The 13,075-nt window shown below is 31.4% G+C and overlaps 1 protein-coding gene across 3 annotated transcripts in view; it reads left to right on the forward strand.

The window, feature by feature from the left end:
• ZC3H13 (zinc finger CCCH-type containing 13) overlaps window positions 1–13,075 on the forward strand; it is a 101,385-nt gene that overhangs the window by 33,026 nt on the left and 55,284 nt on the right. For all 3 annotated transcript variants that reach the window (XM_008574440.1, XM_008574441.1, XM_008574442.1), the window contains exons 4-6: window positions 2,945–3,053; window positions 9,273–9,412; window positions 10,016–10,173. In XM_008574440.1, coding sequence (XP_008572662.1) covers window positions 2,945–3,053; window positions 9,273–9,412; window positions 10,016–10,173 — 407 coding nt within the window. The remainder of the gene's footprint in view (window positions 1–2,944; window positions 3,054–9,272; window positions 9,413–10,015; window positions 10,174–13,075) is intronic.

Genomic DNA, 13,075 nt, shown 5'->3' on the forward strand with positions numbered 1-13,075 from the left:
GTTCCAGAGGTCAGAACTAGCCTCAGTCAAAAATTCTGGAGAGTTATAAGAAAGACGTGATCAGTATAAGAAACGAATTTTCTGATAATTATAACTGTCTGGAAATGGGAGTGAAGGGGTACAACAGTGGACAGCTGTCAGGAGACCTTGGGAGCTAATTTTTCTTCCCAAAAAGTTCTTCTAATAGAGGACTTCCATACAAATATTAAAGAAAATTTTTCTGCATGGAGTAGGAGGTTGGATTATACTTGTATTACTTGCAAAGGCTACTAAGATTTTATTATTCTAGATACCAGTCCACTTATAATATTGGTTTTCAACTCTGTTAGCCTGATCATTTCCTTTTATTTCAAATTCTTTGTAATGATTCTTTACTATCTAAAAATAAAACTCATAATGAACATAATCTGCCTACATATGTAAGAAATATGATATAATATAAAGTAGAAATGAAATGAATTTAAAGCAAGTCCACAGTCATTTATTGCATTTCCAAAATCCAAGAAACTTAAAACCAAACACTTTTTTGAAGTTAGGCACGGATTTATTTGGCAGCAAAACTTGATCTTAATTGAAATGAATCCGATGATAGTCTTTACCCAATTGGTGAATTTCTATGCTTTGCTGCAAAAATACTGGTATGTTAGATCACAGGCTGCTGCCTCAGACTTTACTAGCATTGTTGTTTAATATGCTTTGAAACTCCAAAAAATTCTAAATTCTTAAAATATTTGATCCCAAGGGTTTGGGCTGAAATATTGTGGTTCTTTAACAAGTATTTCAACATGAATATGTTCCAGGATGACTAATTTAGAATACATAATAAAGTAATCAAAAGGTTACACTTCTAATTAATATGTTTGGATTTAGCCATTCTAGAAATACAGAAAATTGAAAGAGCAAATCATACTACACTAAACGGGACAAGTAATATCAGACCCTATTTATTTGGATATAAGAGAAAGGGGGAAATAACTTTATTTGATAAAGGAATAACAAGCCTAAACAAGTTATACAATGTTGAAGTGGAGAAAATGAGAAAATATGATATTCTTTTAAATGAGCTGGGCTGTCTTTAATAAGTTATCAAAATAATTTCCTACATTATGATTTGAGGTGGGATAATTACAAAGTATTAGAAAAAACATATCTCCTAACTTGAAATTCCACCACGTAATGAAACCTGCATTCTTTCTCAAGTACTTAATAAAAGAAGTTGTATATTATCTCTAGGGGCAGTGTCATAGTCATATTTTAAAAACATGGACAACTAAAAATTTACATAATTTCAATATATACAATAAATATGAAATGTTTACATAAATTATTATTAAAAGCTCTAGGGGCAGTGTCATAGTCATATTTTAAAAACATGGACAACTAAAAATTTACATAATTTTAATATATACAATAAATATGAAATGTTTACATAAATTATTATTAAAATTTATTGATTATTAAATTTCTGTTTCTAAATCTGGTAAAAGTAATCTGTGTAACATTTACAGATTATTTTGTTTATTTTGAAGTACCAACAGTACTGCTCTGAAACCCTTTTCAACTAAATTTGTAATTGGATATTACATGATGTTTTAAGTAGGCAAAAAGCACAGAGTTTGTTATTCAATAATTGGAAATAACTTCCTACAAAATATTTTTGGTATAGTTATGCACTAATGTATATTTATAGTGGGTTTAATCCACAGAACATTCAGAAGTTGCGTGGGATATAGAATAGTTCTTCATTGGTGTTCCACAGAATACATTTTAAGAATAAAAGTAGATTGTGTTCTTTTTTTTGTTTTGTGTTCTATACAAATAGAAGCCCATTTCTTTTTTTCTTGACCGTTTACCGTTTTTTCATGGCAGGTTTTACTCTCATATTATCTTTTAATGATTTTTATCAGCCTCTGACTTACTGGCAGCCATATATGTCATTTTGCAAGTAATTCTTATAACATGACTTTTATACCTAACTATGTAAAATTTAGGGACAATTATAATAATATATACTGGAGTTTTTCAAAAAGAATACTTCAAAGAGAAATTAATTTTTGTGTTTTAAGCGGCCGGATCTTTTGACTGATAATGCTCAGAACAAAATGTGTCATTGTCTCTCATAATCAATATTTAGAGTGTTAATAAAAGTGAGAATTTCACTGTGGTAAGAAGATAGCAATTATATGACATTGTTTATTTTCTCACCACCTGTTAAAATGTGGTCTAGAGTCTTATGTAAAAGGGTATTTATTTGATTTTATAAACTAAGTTACTGTCATCCTGTTCAGCACATGGGCTATTGTTATACCTGGAATAAAACGTAAAACTTTTTTTTTTTTTTTTAGCTGAAGTATTAAAGACTAATTTACTATTTTAGCTACCATTTGGTTTCATCAACATAGGTAATATCTCTTTTTTACAGCCTTTATAAAATTATTTAATGAGTTTGGATTTATCCTTACCTGTGTAGGGAAGTGGCTATTGTTTTAGTGTATGACAAGTCTTAGATCAATTATTTTTGAGAATCTACTCTGAATGGTTTAGCCTTTTTTTTTAGTCATTTTTAAATATGATCACTTACAAATCCTTGCATGTGTATTATCCTTTTTAAATTGTCTTTTCCCCAGTGATTTTCACACAGAAACTTAGTATATAGTACAATATCAAAATGCTGATTAAAGTATTAGGCTTGCATTGTAGATTTTTAAATTTTAGCTACTACTTACATTTACCAAGTTGCTGTTATAAAGTAAAATAGATATAGTCTTTTCATTGTGGTACTTCCTTAGAACTTGTCACTTTCTCTACTTAGTGAATAAGTAACTATTTATAAAACTGATTTTGATGAGACAAATAAAATTAAAATGTTCTGTATTACAATAACTATCTCATACCGTTTTTAAAAATATAGTAATCTATGTGTATGTATGTATGTACTTTTTAGAAAGAATCTTCAAGAGGGAGGCATAGGGAGAAGGAAGACATAAAAATCACTAAGGAAAGAACTCCAGAAAGTGAAGAAGAAAATGTAGAATGGGAAACTAATAGAGATGGTGAGTCTCAAAATCTTTGCTTGTATAGTCAAGTGTAGATTTTTCACTTTGTAGACTTTTTGTGGGCTTTAAAATATCTTTCAACCGTGATCTCCCTATTTTTCAAAATCATCTTATTGACCTGTTTCTATTTTACTGAGTTATAAGGCAGAAACTGGTATATAATAGCAGTATAAAGGCAGAGAAGACAGTTTGTTCTGCATATGTCATCTTTCCCACCCTTTTTTTCCCTCTAGAACTTTATAGTGCAGCATCACAGTCCTTTGGGGTTTTATTACATTTGTAAATGTTTGAATTCCTCAATTCTCAGGTTAAAAAATTTAATCTAAATTTGTTTGTTGTTTTACATAAAATATTAAAAGTAAGATTTTTAAATCTTAAGAACCTGGGAAAATTATTTCCAAGAAATTGTTGCCTTTCATCTTTCAGAAGAAATTGAAATAAGGTGATAGTTAAAACCAGGTATTTCTTTATGAAAAGTTAGCAAAATAATCTTAGAATCATTGTCTTACCAAATAAGCATTTATTTTCCACACCTTGAATATTGTCTCTTCTCTATTTCTTTGATGTTCTGGAAGGTGAGCACTATAACCTCACACTACCAAATACAGAGAAAAGGAATTTCCATTTGTTGAATTCATTAGGTGTGCTGAACATCTTGCTATAATTATCTTATTACCTCAATAGCTTTGTTACTATACTTACAGAAGATAAAATTATAAAGAGTTTAAGAATTTAAGCAACTGTCTTAGCGGTAAGCTAAAAACTTAGATCAGGGGTTAGAAAACTACAGTTCATGTGCCAGTCACCTGCTTTTGCAAATAATGTTTCATTGGAACACTACCATGCATGTGGTCACATGTTGTCTGTGGCTTTTTTTGAGCTACAGTGGCCAAGTTGAGTTTTTGTGGCAGAGAACTGAGAACCTGCAAGGTTAAAATATGCACTACTACATTTCAGAATGATCTCTGAATGCTTATAGACTAAGGTTTGAAAAGTACCCTCAATGTCTCTCCAGTAACTGGAACATCAGAACATAGCTCTAGATTGAGCTCCAGATTAGTATTTAGCATTTATCAACTGGATATGTCCATCTGAGTTTCAGTTCTTAAGAGCACCGTTTTCCTACCAGGTTTCCAACAAGCCTGAGAATCATCATTGCCTCCATCCAGGCATTTACAGAGTTCTTACTTTTCTACCTGCTGAATGTCTTTCAAAACCAACTATTTCTCTTAGTTTACTACTAATGTTCTAATTCTTAAGATATTTGTTTATTGCCTGTGAATATATTTTACCAAAATAACCTCCTAACCCCATCTCATGTGTATAGTTTGACTCATAATTCATTCTCCTCTCTAACGTCTTTTTTAAGTTATTTTTTACAAAAAATATAATATACAGTCAGAAGAACGCACAATTATGTATGCAACTCATTGAATTTTCACAAACTGAACACATGTATAACCAGCACTCAAATCAATTAATAGAAAATTATTAGTTTCCCTTAAGCCCCTCTGTGCTCCCTTCCAGTCACCCCCACCTTCCCTACCCCACCTTCCAAAGGTCACTACTGTCCTGATTTCTAGCACCATTGATTAGTTTTGTCTGTTTATTAAGCTCTAGCTATATAAATGGAGTCGACAGCATATACTCTTTGTGCCTGGCTTCTGTTGCTCGTAGTATGTCTAAAAGATTCATTACACATAGTTATAGTTCATTAATTACTGTTGTTATATAGTATTTCATTGTATGGCTAGACCATAATTACTCACTCTAGTGTTGATGAACATAACAATTTCTGGGTTGGGGCTATTATGACCAAGGTACTGTTAATATTCCTAAACCTATCTTTTGGTAAACATACACACATTTCTCTTGAGTTTTTGCTGCTTCTAAGTGGAATTGCCAGACCATGGAATATGTATGTGTTCATCTTTAGTAGATAATGCCAAATCAAAAATGGTTATGCCAATTATTCATGTTATTTTTTGCCTTTTACATCTTAGCCATTCTAGAAGTATGTAGTGATACCTTATTGTGGTCTTAGTTTTCATTTCCCTAATGAAGTTGAGAACTTTTTCACATGTTTATTGACCATTGTACCTACTTTGTGAACTGTCTATTCTAAGCTTTTGTCTGTTCTTCTATTGTGTTATCTGTTTTTTTCTTGTGGATTATACTAGTTCTTTATATATTCTGGATATGAGATTTTTATCAGATATATGTTTTGCAAGTATCTTCTCCCACTCGTAAGTTGCAGAGTAATCTTTTAAAAGAATAAATTGGTCCATTTCATTCTCCTATTTAAAATTCTCTAATTTCCCGTTGCCTTCAGGATCAAGTACAGATTCTTTCTGTGTCTACAAAACTTTTCATGATCTAGTTGCTTACTGTATTTCCAGTGCCCACTCCCAAGTCTGTGTTTTTTTTATTTGGCTCCTTAAATTTCTCATATTTGTTCATAAAAAACGAAAGTATCATTGTAATATAAGAAAATGTATGAAAATATTTGGGGAATCTTGAAGGTGGGTATGTTCTTTTAACATAAGGCATATAACCCAGAAGCCACAAAAGATTTGATTACATAAAAATTAGAAATTTCAGGGCTGGCTGGTTAGCTCAGTTGGTTAGTTGTAACACCAAGGTCAAGGGTTTGGATTCCCATACTGGCTGCCAAAAAAAAAAAAAAAATTTTTTTTTTTTAAATGAGAAATTTCACTGTAATTAAATGCAAAAGTTAAAGATAGGTGATAGACTAGAAGAAAATATTTGACATGTTTAATGTGTAAACATTTATAAGGACACTATATGAACATATAATGAGTTCCACAAATATGTAAGAAAAAGACAGTCCAGTTAAAAAAAAAAATGTGGAAAAAATATTGGCTGTGTAACTCACAGAAGAAATAGAAATGTCCAATAAATGCTCCACCTTACTGCAGAGAAATGCTGATGAAAATAAAGAGATAGCATAATTTACCCATCAGTTTTACAGAGTGAAAAATACTGTTGTCAAGTAGAACTTTACTCTGGTAAAGCTGTTTTGGAATGCAGTTTGGTGACATTAAAAATAAAAATCATGGGCCGGCCCGGTGGCGCACTGGATAGTGCACCGCTTGGGAAGCGCGGTGGCGCTCCCGCCCGAGGGTTCGGATCCCACATACAGACCGGTTCCCGCTCACTGGCTGAGTGAGGCGCGGGAGCAACACCGAGGGTTGCAATCCCGTTGCCGGTCCCCGGTCCGGTACGGGGGCAACACTGAGGGTTGCGATCCGTTGCCGGACACGGAAAAAAAAGACAAAAGACAAAAATAAAAATAAAAAATACCCGGTCCGGTACGGGGGCAACACTGAGGGTTGCGATCTGTTGCCAGACACGGAAAAAAAAGACAAAAGACAAAAATAAAAATAAAAAAAAATAAAAAATAAAAATCATATTTATTTTTGATCCAGCAAATCTGTTTGAGAAATTTGTCATAAATATTTGCACTTACGAACCAAGGTAGGTTTCAAAATATTCATTGAAGTCTTGTTTATAACAACAAAATATTGAAAAAAAGCTTCTGTCTGGTTAAATATGTTATAGTACATTCATGTTATGAAATGCTTTGCAGATGTTAAAATGAAGATGAGGTTGCACTCTGTGTATGACATGGAAAGATCTTGTTTATAGGGCAGTGTTTATAGTTAGGCTTCCATTATTTTAAAGAGAAAAATATAAAAGTTTAGTTTTATGCATACACCACTAAACTGTTAGCAGTGTTACCATTGGAGTGAGGATGGCAGTGGGAGGAATATAAGGGGAATTTTACTCTGTGTACTCAGAATTGTTTGACTTTAATAGTGAGAGTATATCATAAAGACAAAAGGAAAATCTATAAGGATTATAGTCTTTAATCTTTATACATATACTTTTTTATGTATTTGTGATAATTTTCATACAGTAAATTACTAGAAGTAAAATTATTATATTAAAGGATATAAATGTTTTACCCATATGGACAAATTATTTTACAGGATAGATATACTGGTTTTCATTTTAACCACCGGAGAATGAGCATGTTCTTTATCTGTACCTTTGCCAACAATTAATATTATAGTTAGGAAAAAATGGCTCCTTAATATATGAAAAAGGCATATTTATATACCATTTGCATTTCTTTCTCTCTTTTTGTATTATCTTGTCATGTCCTTTGCCTATTCTTCTGTTGATTAGTAAGAATTCTATATATATAAAGAATATCAACCTTATTTGTTACATGTATTTTTCTGTTATATATTCTTAAACATCTCTGCCTTGTTAAATACACCATTCTAATTATATTTAATATTTTTCCAGTGACTTAGAATCACTTATATGAGTCATGCTGTAAAACATGAGAGACATTTTCTAAGTTTATTAACTGGTTTCAGGCTCTTGTTTATAGATTTCCATCCTATATTTCGTGCTTTCTCTTTTTCCTTTTGTTGTTAGGTGACTGACTATTGCCGAGTGCTTACCTTATAGTCCGTCTCTTATAGACTAGGAAGTCTTCTTAGTTTTCATTATAGTAGATGTGCATCAAATAAGTACTTTCTATGTAAAGGCTTGAATTTTTTCTCTGCACAAAATGTATTAGCTATATTACACTGTCTTTGATATATATTTTAACTGCTCAGGTCTTTTCCCTTTTGCTGAGTAGTTGGGGGTTGAGGACTGAAAGCCAGCTTCTCATTTTTTATGTGTTTTGTACTGATATTTCCAGATAGCAGTTTCTAGGTGGGCAAGGCATTATTTATAATACCTTCAAAAAAACAGTTAATTATTCTCAATTAATTATTCTTCCTTTGTTTTCCTGGATATTTGGTTATGGAATTTTATTTAGTTTAAGAACATAATCAAACCAGATTATTGAGTCCTATTATTCACATGTAAAGTGTCTCAGTGGAGCACAAAATAGTAACCTGAGATAAATATATTTTACTAAATTAAACTCAGTATCTCCAATATTTCATCTAGTAAAAACTATATGTCCTTTTAATATTTAGTGATTGCTTTCAGACTAAAAAAACATGATTTAGTTTATTTAATATATTTACTGAGAAATTGTCATTATACTTCAACATAAGATGAGTGATCACATTTAGTCACACAGATAATGAATACATAGTTACTCTCTCAGTCTCCAAACATGAATGAATATTTGGCATTCTAATGTATTTGAGCTATACCTGGCAATGATGCTCATTTTCTTGTGCTTTAAACAGTCAAGTAAGGCTATTTATTTTTATTGTTTTTTAGTTTGTTTTATTTTTTTACCCCAGTTTAAGAAATGATCTAAAGTGCTAAAAATGTATCTGGAGAACACCTCAGCTTGTGATCAGTCAGGCCCATCGTGGTCATGGTCATGTGTTAGGATAAAAGTCGATGAAATTCCTTCCTTCTGGCTTCTTGGCATTTATGGCTAATGAAAATGAGGGTTTGAACACCAGTGCCAGTACCAGTAGCCACTGAAACTTCTACATATTGTAATGAAATAGATCTACACACCACCATTCCTTTCTTTTCTTTTTTAACCAACCTTCATAATCTTTTCATCAGAAACGTTTGAATGGAATTAGAAACATGGCATCAGATCCATTGAGATGGACAACTCTGATCTAAGGAAATAGTAAAAGTCACTTATGATGAAAATGTCATAAATCCTTGAAAAATTAGCTCATGTATACATAAGTGTTAAAATTAGTTAATTTTATTTTAGATATAAATCATTTGTCTAAAAGATAAACAAATGACAAAACTATAGAAGCAATGCTGCCCACCTAATATGGCCTCACTTTAATAATGAATCTTTAAGAAAATCAAGGTGGTAATGAATTACATCTTATGCAGGATGAAATACTGTAGGTATTAATATCTTTAATGCTTAGATTATTTAGCTGGGTGCCTTAATTGTATCTTTTAAAATCCCATCTTCTGACAAAAATCCCAGCCCCCAGACAACTCAAAATCACTTCCAGGAAACCCAGAAACCTTAAAAGTATTTGGCTTTTCATAATGAAAGCAACCATGGTAATTTTAATCACAGTATCTGTTTCTTTTATCTTTTAAAAGTATGTTTTTCTAATGAAATAATCTGCCACTTAAATTTGCATAAAAAATTAGTTGAAAAAGTTTTGTGACTTTTGGTATGGATAATTATGGTAGTTTCTGACAAGTAATGGAATTTTTATTTTAAAGATTCTGACAATGGAGATATTAATTATGATTATGTTCATGAATTGTCATTGGAAATGAAGCGTCAGAAGATACAGAGGGAATTAATGAAGTTGGAGCAAGAAAACATGGAGAAGAGAGAAGAAATTATCATTAAAAAGGAGGTATGCTATTTATTGCAACATGTGTTAGTTATTAATATCAACATCTTTATTGATCAGAGAACTCAGCTGCTTGCTGCATCTTAAATTACAGTAGGATACTGATAGATACATTGATCAACTTACTGTATATCATCTACTCCATATGTTCATCATTTAATCTTCACATTAATCTATTAAATAGGAAATATTTTTGCTATTGAATAGGTGAGCAAAACTGATGCTGTGTTGCCTAGAGTCACCAGCAAATATAGAGTGGGATCTGAGTTTACATATGTCTGTTTCAGGCCTATGCTGTTTCTAGAATGCCTTGTTTCTTTTCTAAAGAGTAGAGATACAATTTATTTGAATATAATTTGTGATTTTTCTGAGAAGATTTTGAAATTTTATAATTTTAATTTGCTTTATTGATATTAGTGTATGTTAGGTCAGTTAATTATCATATTGGTTTAAAGCATGGGTTCAGGAGTCAGACTAATACCAACAGATGGTGGCTATAATAGTACTTAGTTTTTAATATTAAGTTTGGTATGATTTAAAAATATATGCTTTGTTGTACCATGAGTGGAGGAATTTCTGAACTGACTTACTGAATTCTTTTGAAAGGTTTCACCAGAAGTAGTTAGATCAAAATTGTCTCCATCACCTTCTTTAAGAAAGTCTAGCAAGTCTCCAAAGCGAAAATCAAGCCCCAAGTCATCTTCATCTAACAAGAAAGAGAGGAAGACATCTGTAGTATCTTCTCCCCTGTTGGACCAGCAGAGGTCAGTAGTGTGATAAGTAGTGCCAGAATGAAATAGCTTTTCCTGAAGTGATACTAAAAAGAATTATGTAGTAGATTATAGAAGGGTACTCTTAAAACTTTTAATATTTGATGTAAGCTTTTTTTCTTCTAAAAAAAGTAGGAAATATTTCAATTGAAAAGAAAATTATAGAGAAGAATAAAAAAAAAACTGTCCTATCTGCTTATGCTTCAGAGCTTTTTGTATTTACACATTTCCTCTTCTTTCCTCTTGAATTGGTGTTTATGTTACTTGTGCATATGTGTTTATACTTTCATTAATATGTATTCTTTTGCAATGTATAATGTTACTTTCCTCTACTTATTCGTAATACAGATATAATGTTTCTTCTGCAAGTTGCTTTTTCAGTTAACATATGTTACTTGTGCATATGTGTTTATACTTTCATTAATATGTATTCTTTTGCAATGTATAATATTACTTTCCTCTACTTATTCGTAATACAGATATAATGTTTCTTCTGCAAGTTGCTTTTTCAGTTAACATACTGAGTAAATATTACAGAGGGATATGGCAGAAGTTGATGATCATAGAGTGATGCAATCCACCCCACTTGCCATTTATCCTTTTGGCTAAGCAATTGTACAACTTTACCTCAATTACATCCATTTTCCCAGTAAACTGCCTATCAGAAATATCCTTAATTTTCTTATCCTTTCTAAACATCTTTGAAATTTAATCTCTTCATAGAAAGTTTTTATAATTATTTAGATGGAGGATGAGTTTCACCCTTTTTCATATAATTTCTCTTACAGCTTTATTAGTAACTCATCCTTTGATAAATATGTCATAATTACTCACATTGATTTAACTACTATGTTTTCTGTATTCTAGTATATTGTTGGATTTAAGATGCACAATTAATTTAATAATAGAAGCAGAAGGACCTGGAATACCGTGCATTAAAAATACAAAGAAAACATCGAATTAAGTATAGTATTTCTTTAGCTATGCAGTTTATATTGCCTAGAGTGTCAGAAAATCAACTTTTAATTTCATTACTGGATCATAGTATAAACTGTTTGTAGACATATTAAGCATAAGTAAGGATTAAAATTTCAGTTAAAGTTCACTGGAATATTTCAACCAATGCCAGTAAATCAACTGAGGATCAGGTAAACACATTCCTTGGTCTTACTAGGTTATCATATTGAACGGGCAGATATAATGACTAGTTAAAACTCATGCTTCTCCCTGAAAGCTGGTGTTTTTCTTTAATGTCCCTAGTGAGATATAGTCTGGTAGTAAGATTTATCCTTATGTCTGAGATACAGTATGATTTAAAATCACAAATACATTATCTATTCTGTCTGTTTGCATTTAATCTTAGTTTTTATTGGGTAAATTTTTCTTTATAGCTCTTTGTACAAAGAAGTATGAAGTATGTCAAAAGCTATTCAAAAGAAATAGTTTTGGGAGAGAGAGAAAGAATCTAAAAATGATAAAAATTGACAAGTGGGTTTTTTCCCACAAATAGGGAGTGGACTACTATATGCCAGTAAAAGGATAATCAGTTGACTTAAAAAATGTTAAAGATCTTGTTGACCTCAGAATGTGCAAAACCAATTTTGACCACTTTAGTTAAAAAGTACTGTAACGTAATTGTATTTTCCAACCATTTATTTTTTAAGGTAATGTGAAGAATTCTCTACTTTAGTAAGTGTATTAGGATTGTAATACTAGCTAAATCCCTAACTGTCAGTGGTTTAACACAAATTTATTTCTCATTCAAGTGTAGTCAGAATGGGTATTTCTGATTAACAGATGGCTGTCCTGTACATGGAGAGTTGATAATCCAGATTCTTCTGACCATGGCTCCACTTTCTTGGGCTTTCAAGGAAACCAAATAATGGAATGTACAAAGAAAAGAATTAATTGAGTATTGCACTTATTTAACTCTATAGTTTACGATTGCCTGGCATTTGCGAGTCAGGCCTAAGAGTGGTATATCCCACTTCCACACACATTCCTTTGGCTAGATCTTGGTCACTAGGCCACACCTAATTTCAAAAAAACGTAGTATGTTTCAACATTGTGCCCAGGAGAAAAGTTTGGTAAACACCAGCTAGTCTTTATCACAGGCAGTAATGTGAAAATACACTTTATGTCAAGAATTCCTCTATCATTTTATCTTGAAATTTTTAAAAATAATTTTTGATATAGATGACAATTATTGATTATTTTTTGTCTTTAAAGTAGAAAAATATTTAGAAATACAGGCATTTATCATTTATCTGTTCAGTGCATAAGAAGTTGGAGTGATCTTATAAATATTCAGTGAGATGTGGCTGTTATTATTGTTGGCAAAAGACAAGAATGAAAACTAGAATTGATCATATTTTAGTAATTTCCAACTTGTTTAGGTGCTTAACCCTATCTGCAATAATAAGAAAGAGAGACTAAGAGAGCTAAATTTTCTGAATGCTCACCATGATTCAGGTGCTTTTTCTGCAATAATAAGAAAGAGAGACTAAGAGAGCTAAATTTTCTGAATGCTCACCATGATTCAGGTGCTTTTATACTTTTTGTCTTTTTTTAATCTTACTAGTAATTTTGAGGAAGACACTATTCATTACCTTTTTATAGCTAAGGAATCTTGGGACTAGAGAACTCAAGGTATTAGGAAGGGAGTTCTGGGATTTAGGCTTAAGTCCTCATTTATAAATATCAATAGGTAGTAAAATGAGTAGGTAGTGAAAATTCACCAGATGTATGAAAAGAAAGGGTTACTTAAAAACCCAGTAACAGACTGAACACTCAGAGCAGATGGCTTTCACAGAAATATTAATACAGAAAACAGGAACAAACGTAAATAATAAATTAATTCATAAGTGTAGTACAGTTTGAGAGGATATTGCATTGA

The sequence above is a fragment of the Galeopterus variegatus genome, unplaced genomic scaffold (assembly GCF_000696425.1).
Source record: "Galeopterus variegatus unplaced genomic scaffold, G_variegatus-3.0.2 Scaffold1049, whole genome shotgun sequence".
NCBI classification, from domain to species: domain Eukaryota; kingdom Metazoa; phylum Chordata; class Mammalia; order Dermoptera; family Cynocephalidae; genus Galeopterus; species Galeopterus variegatus.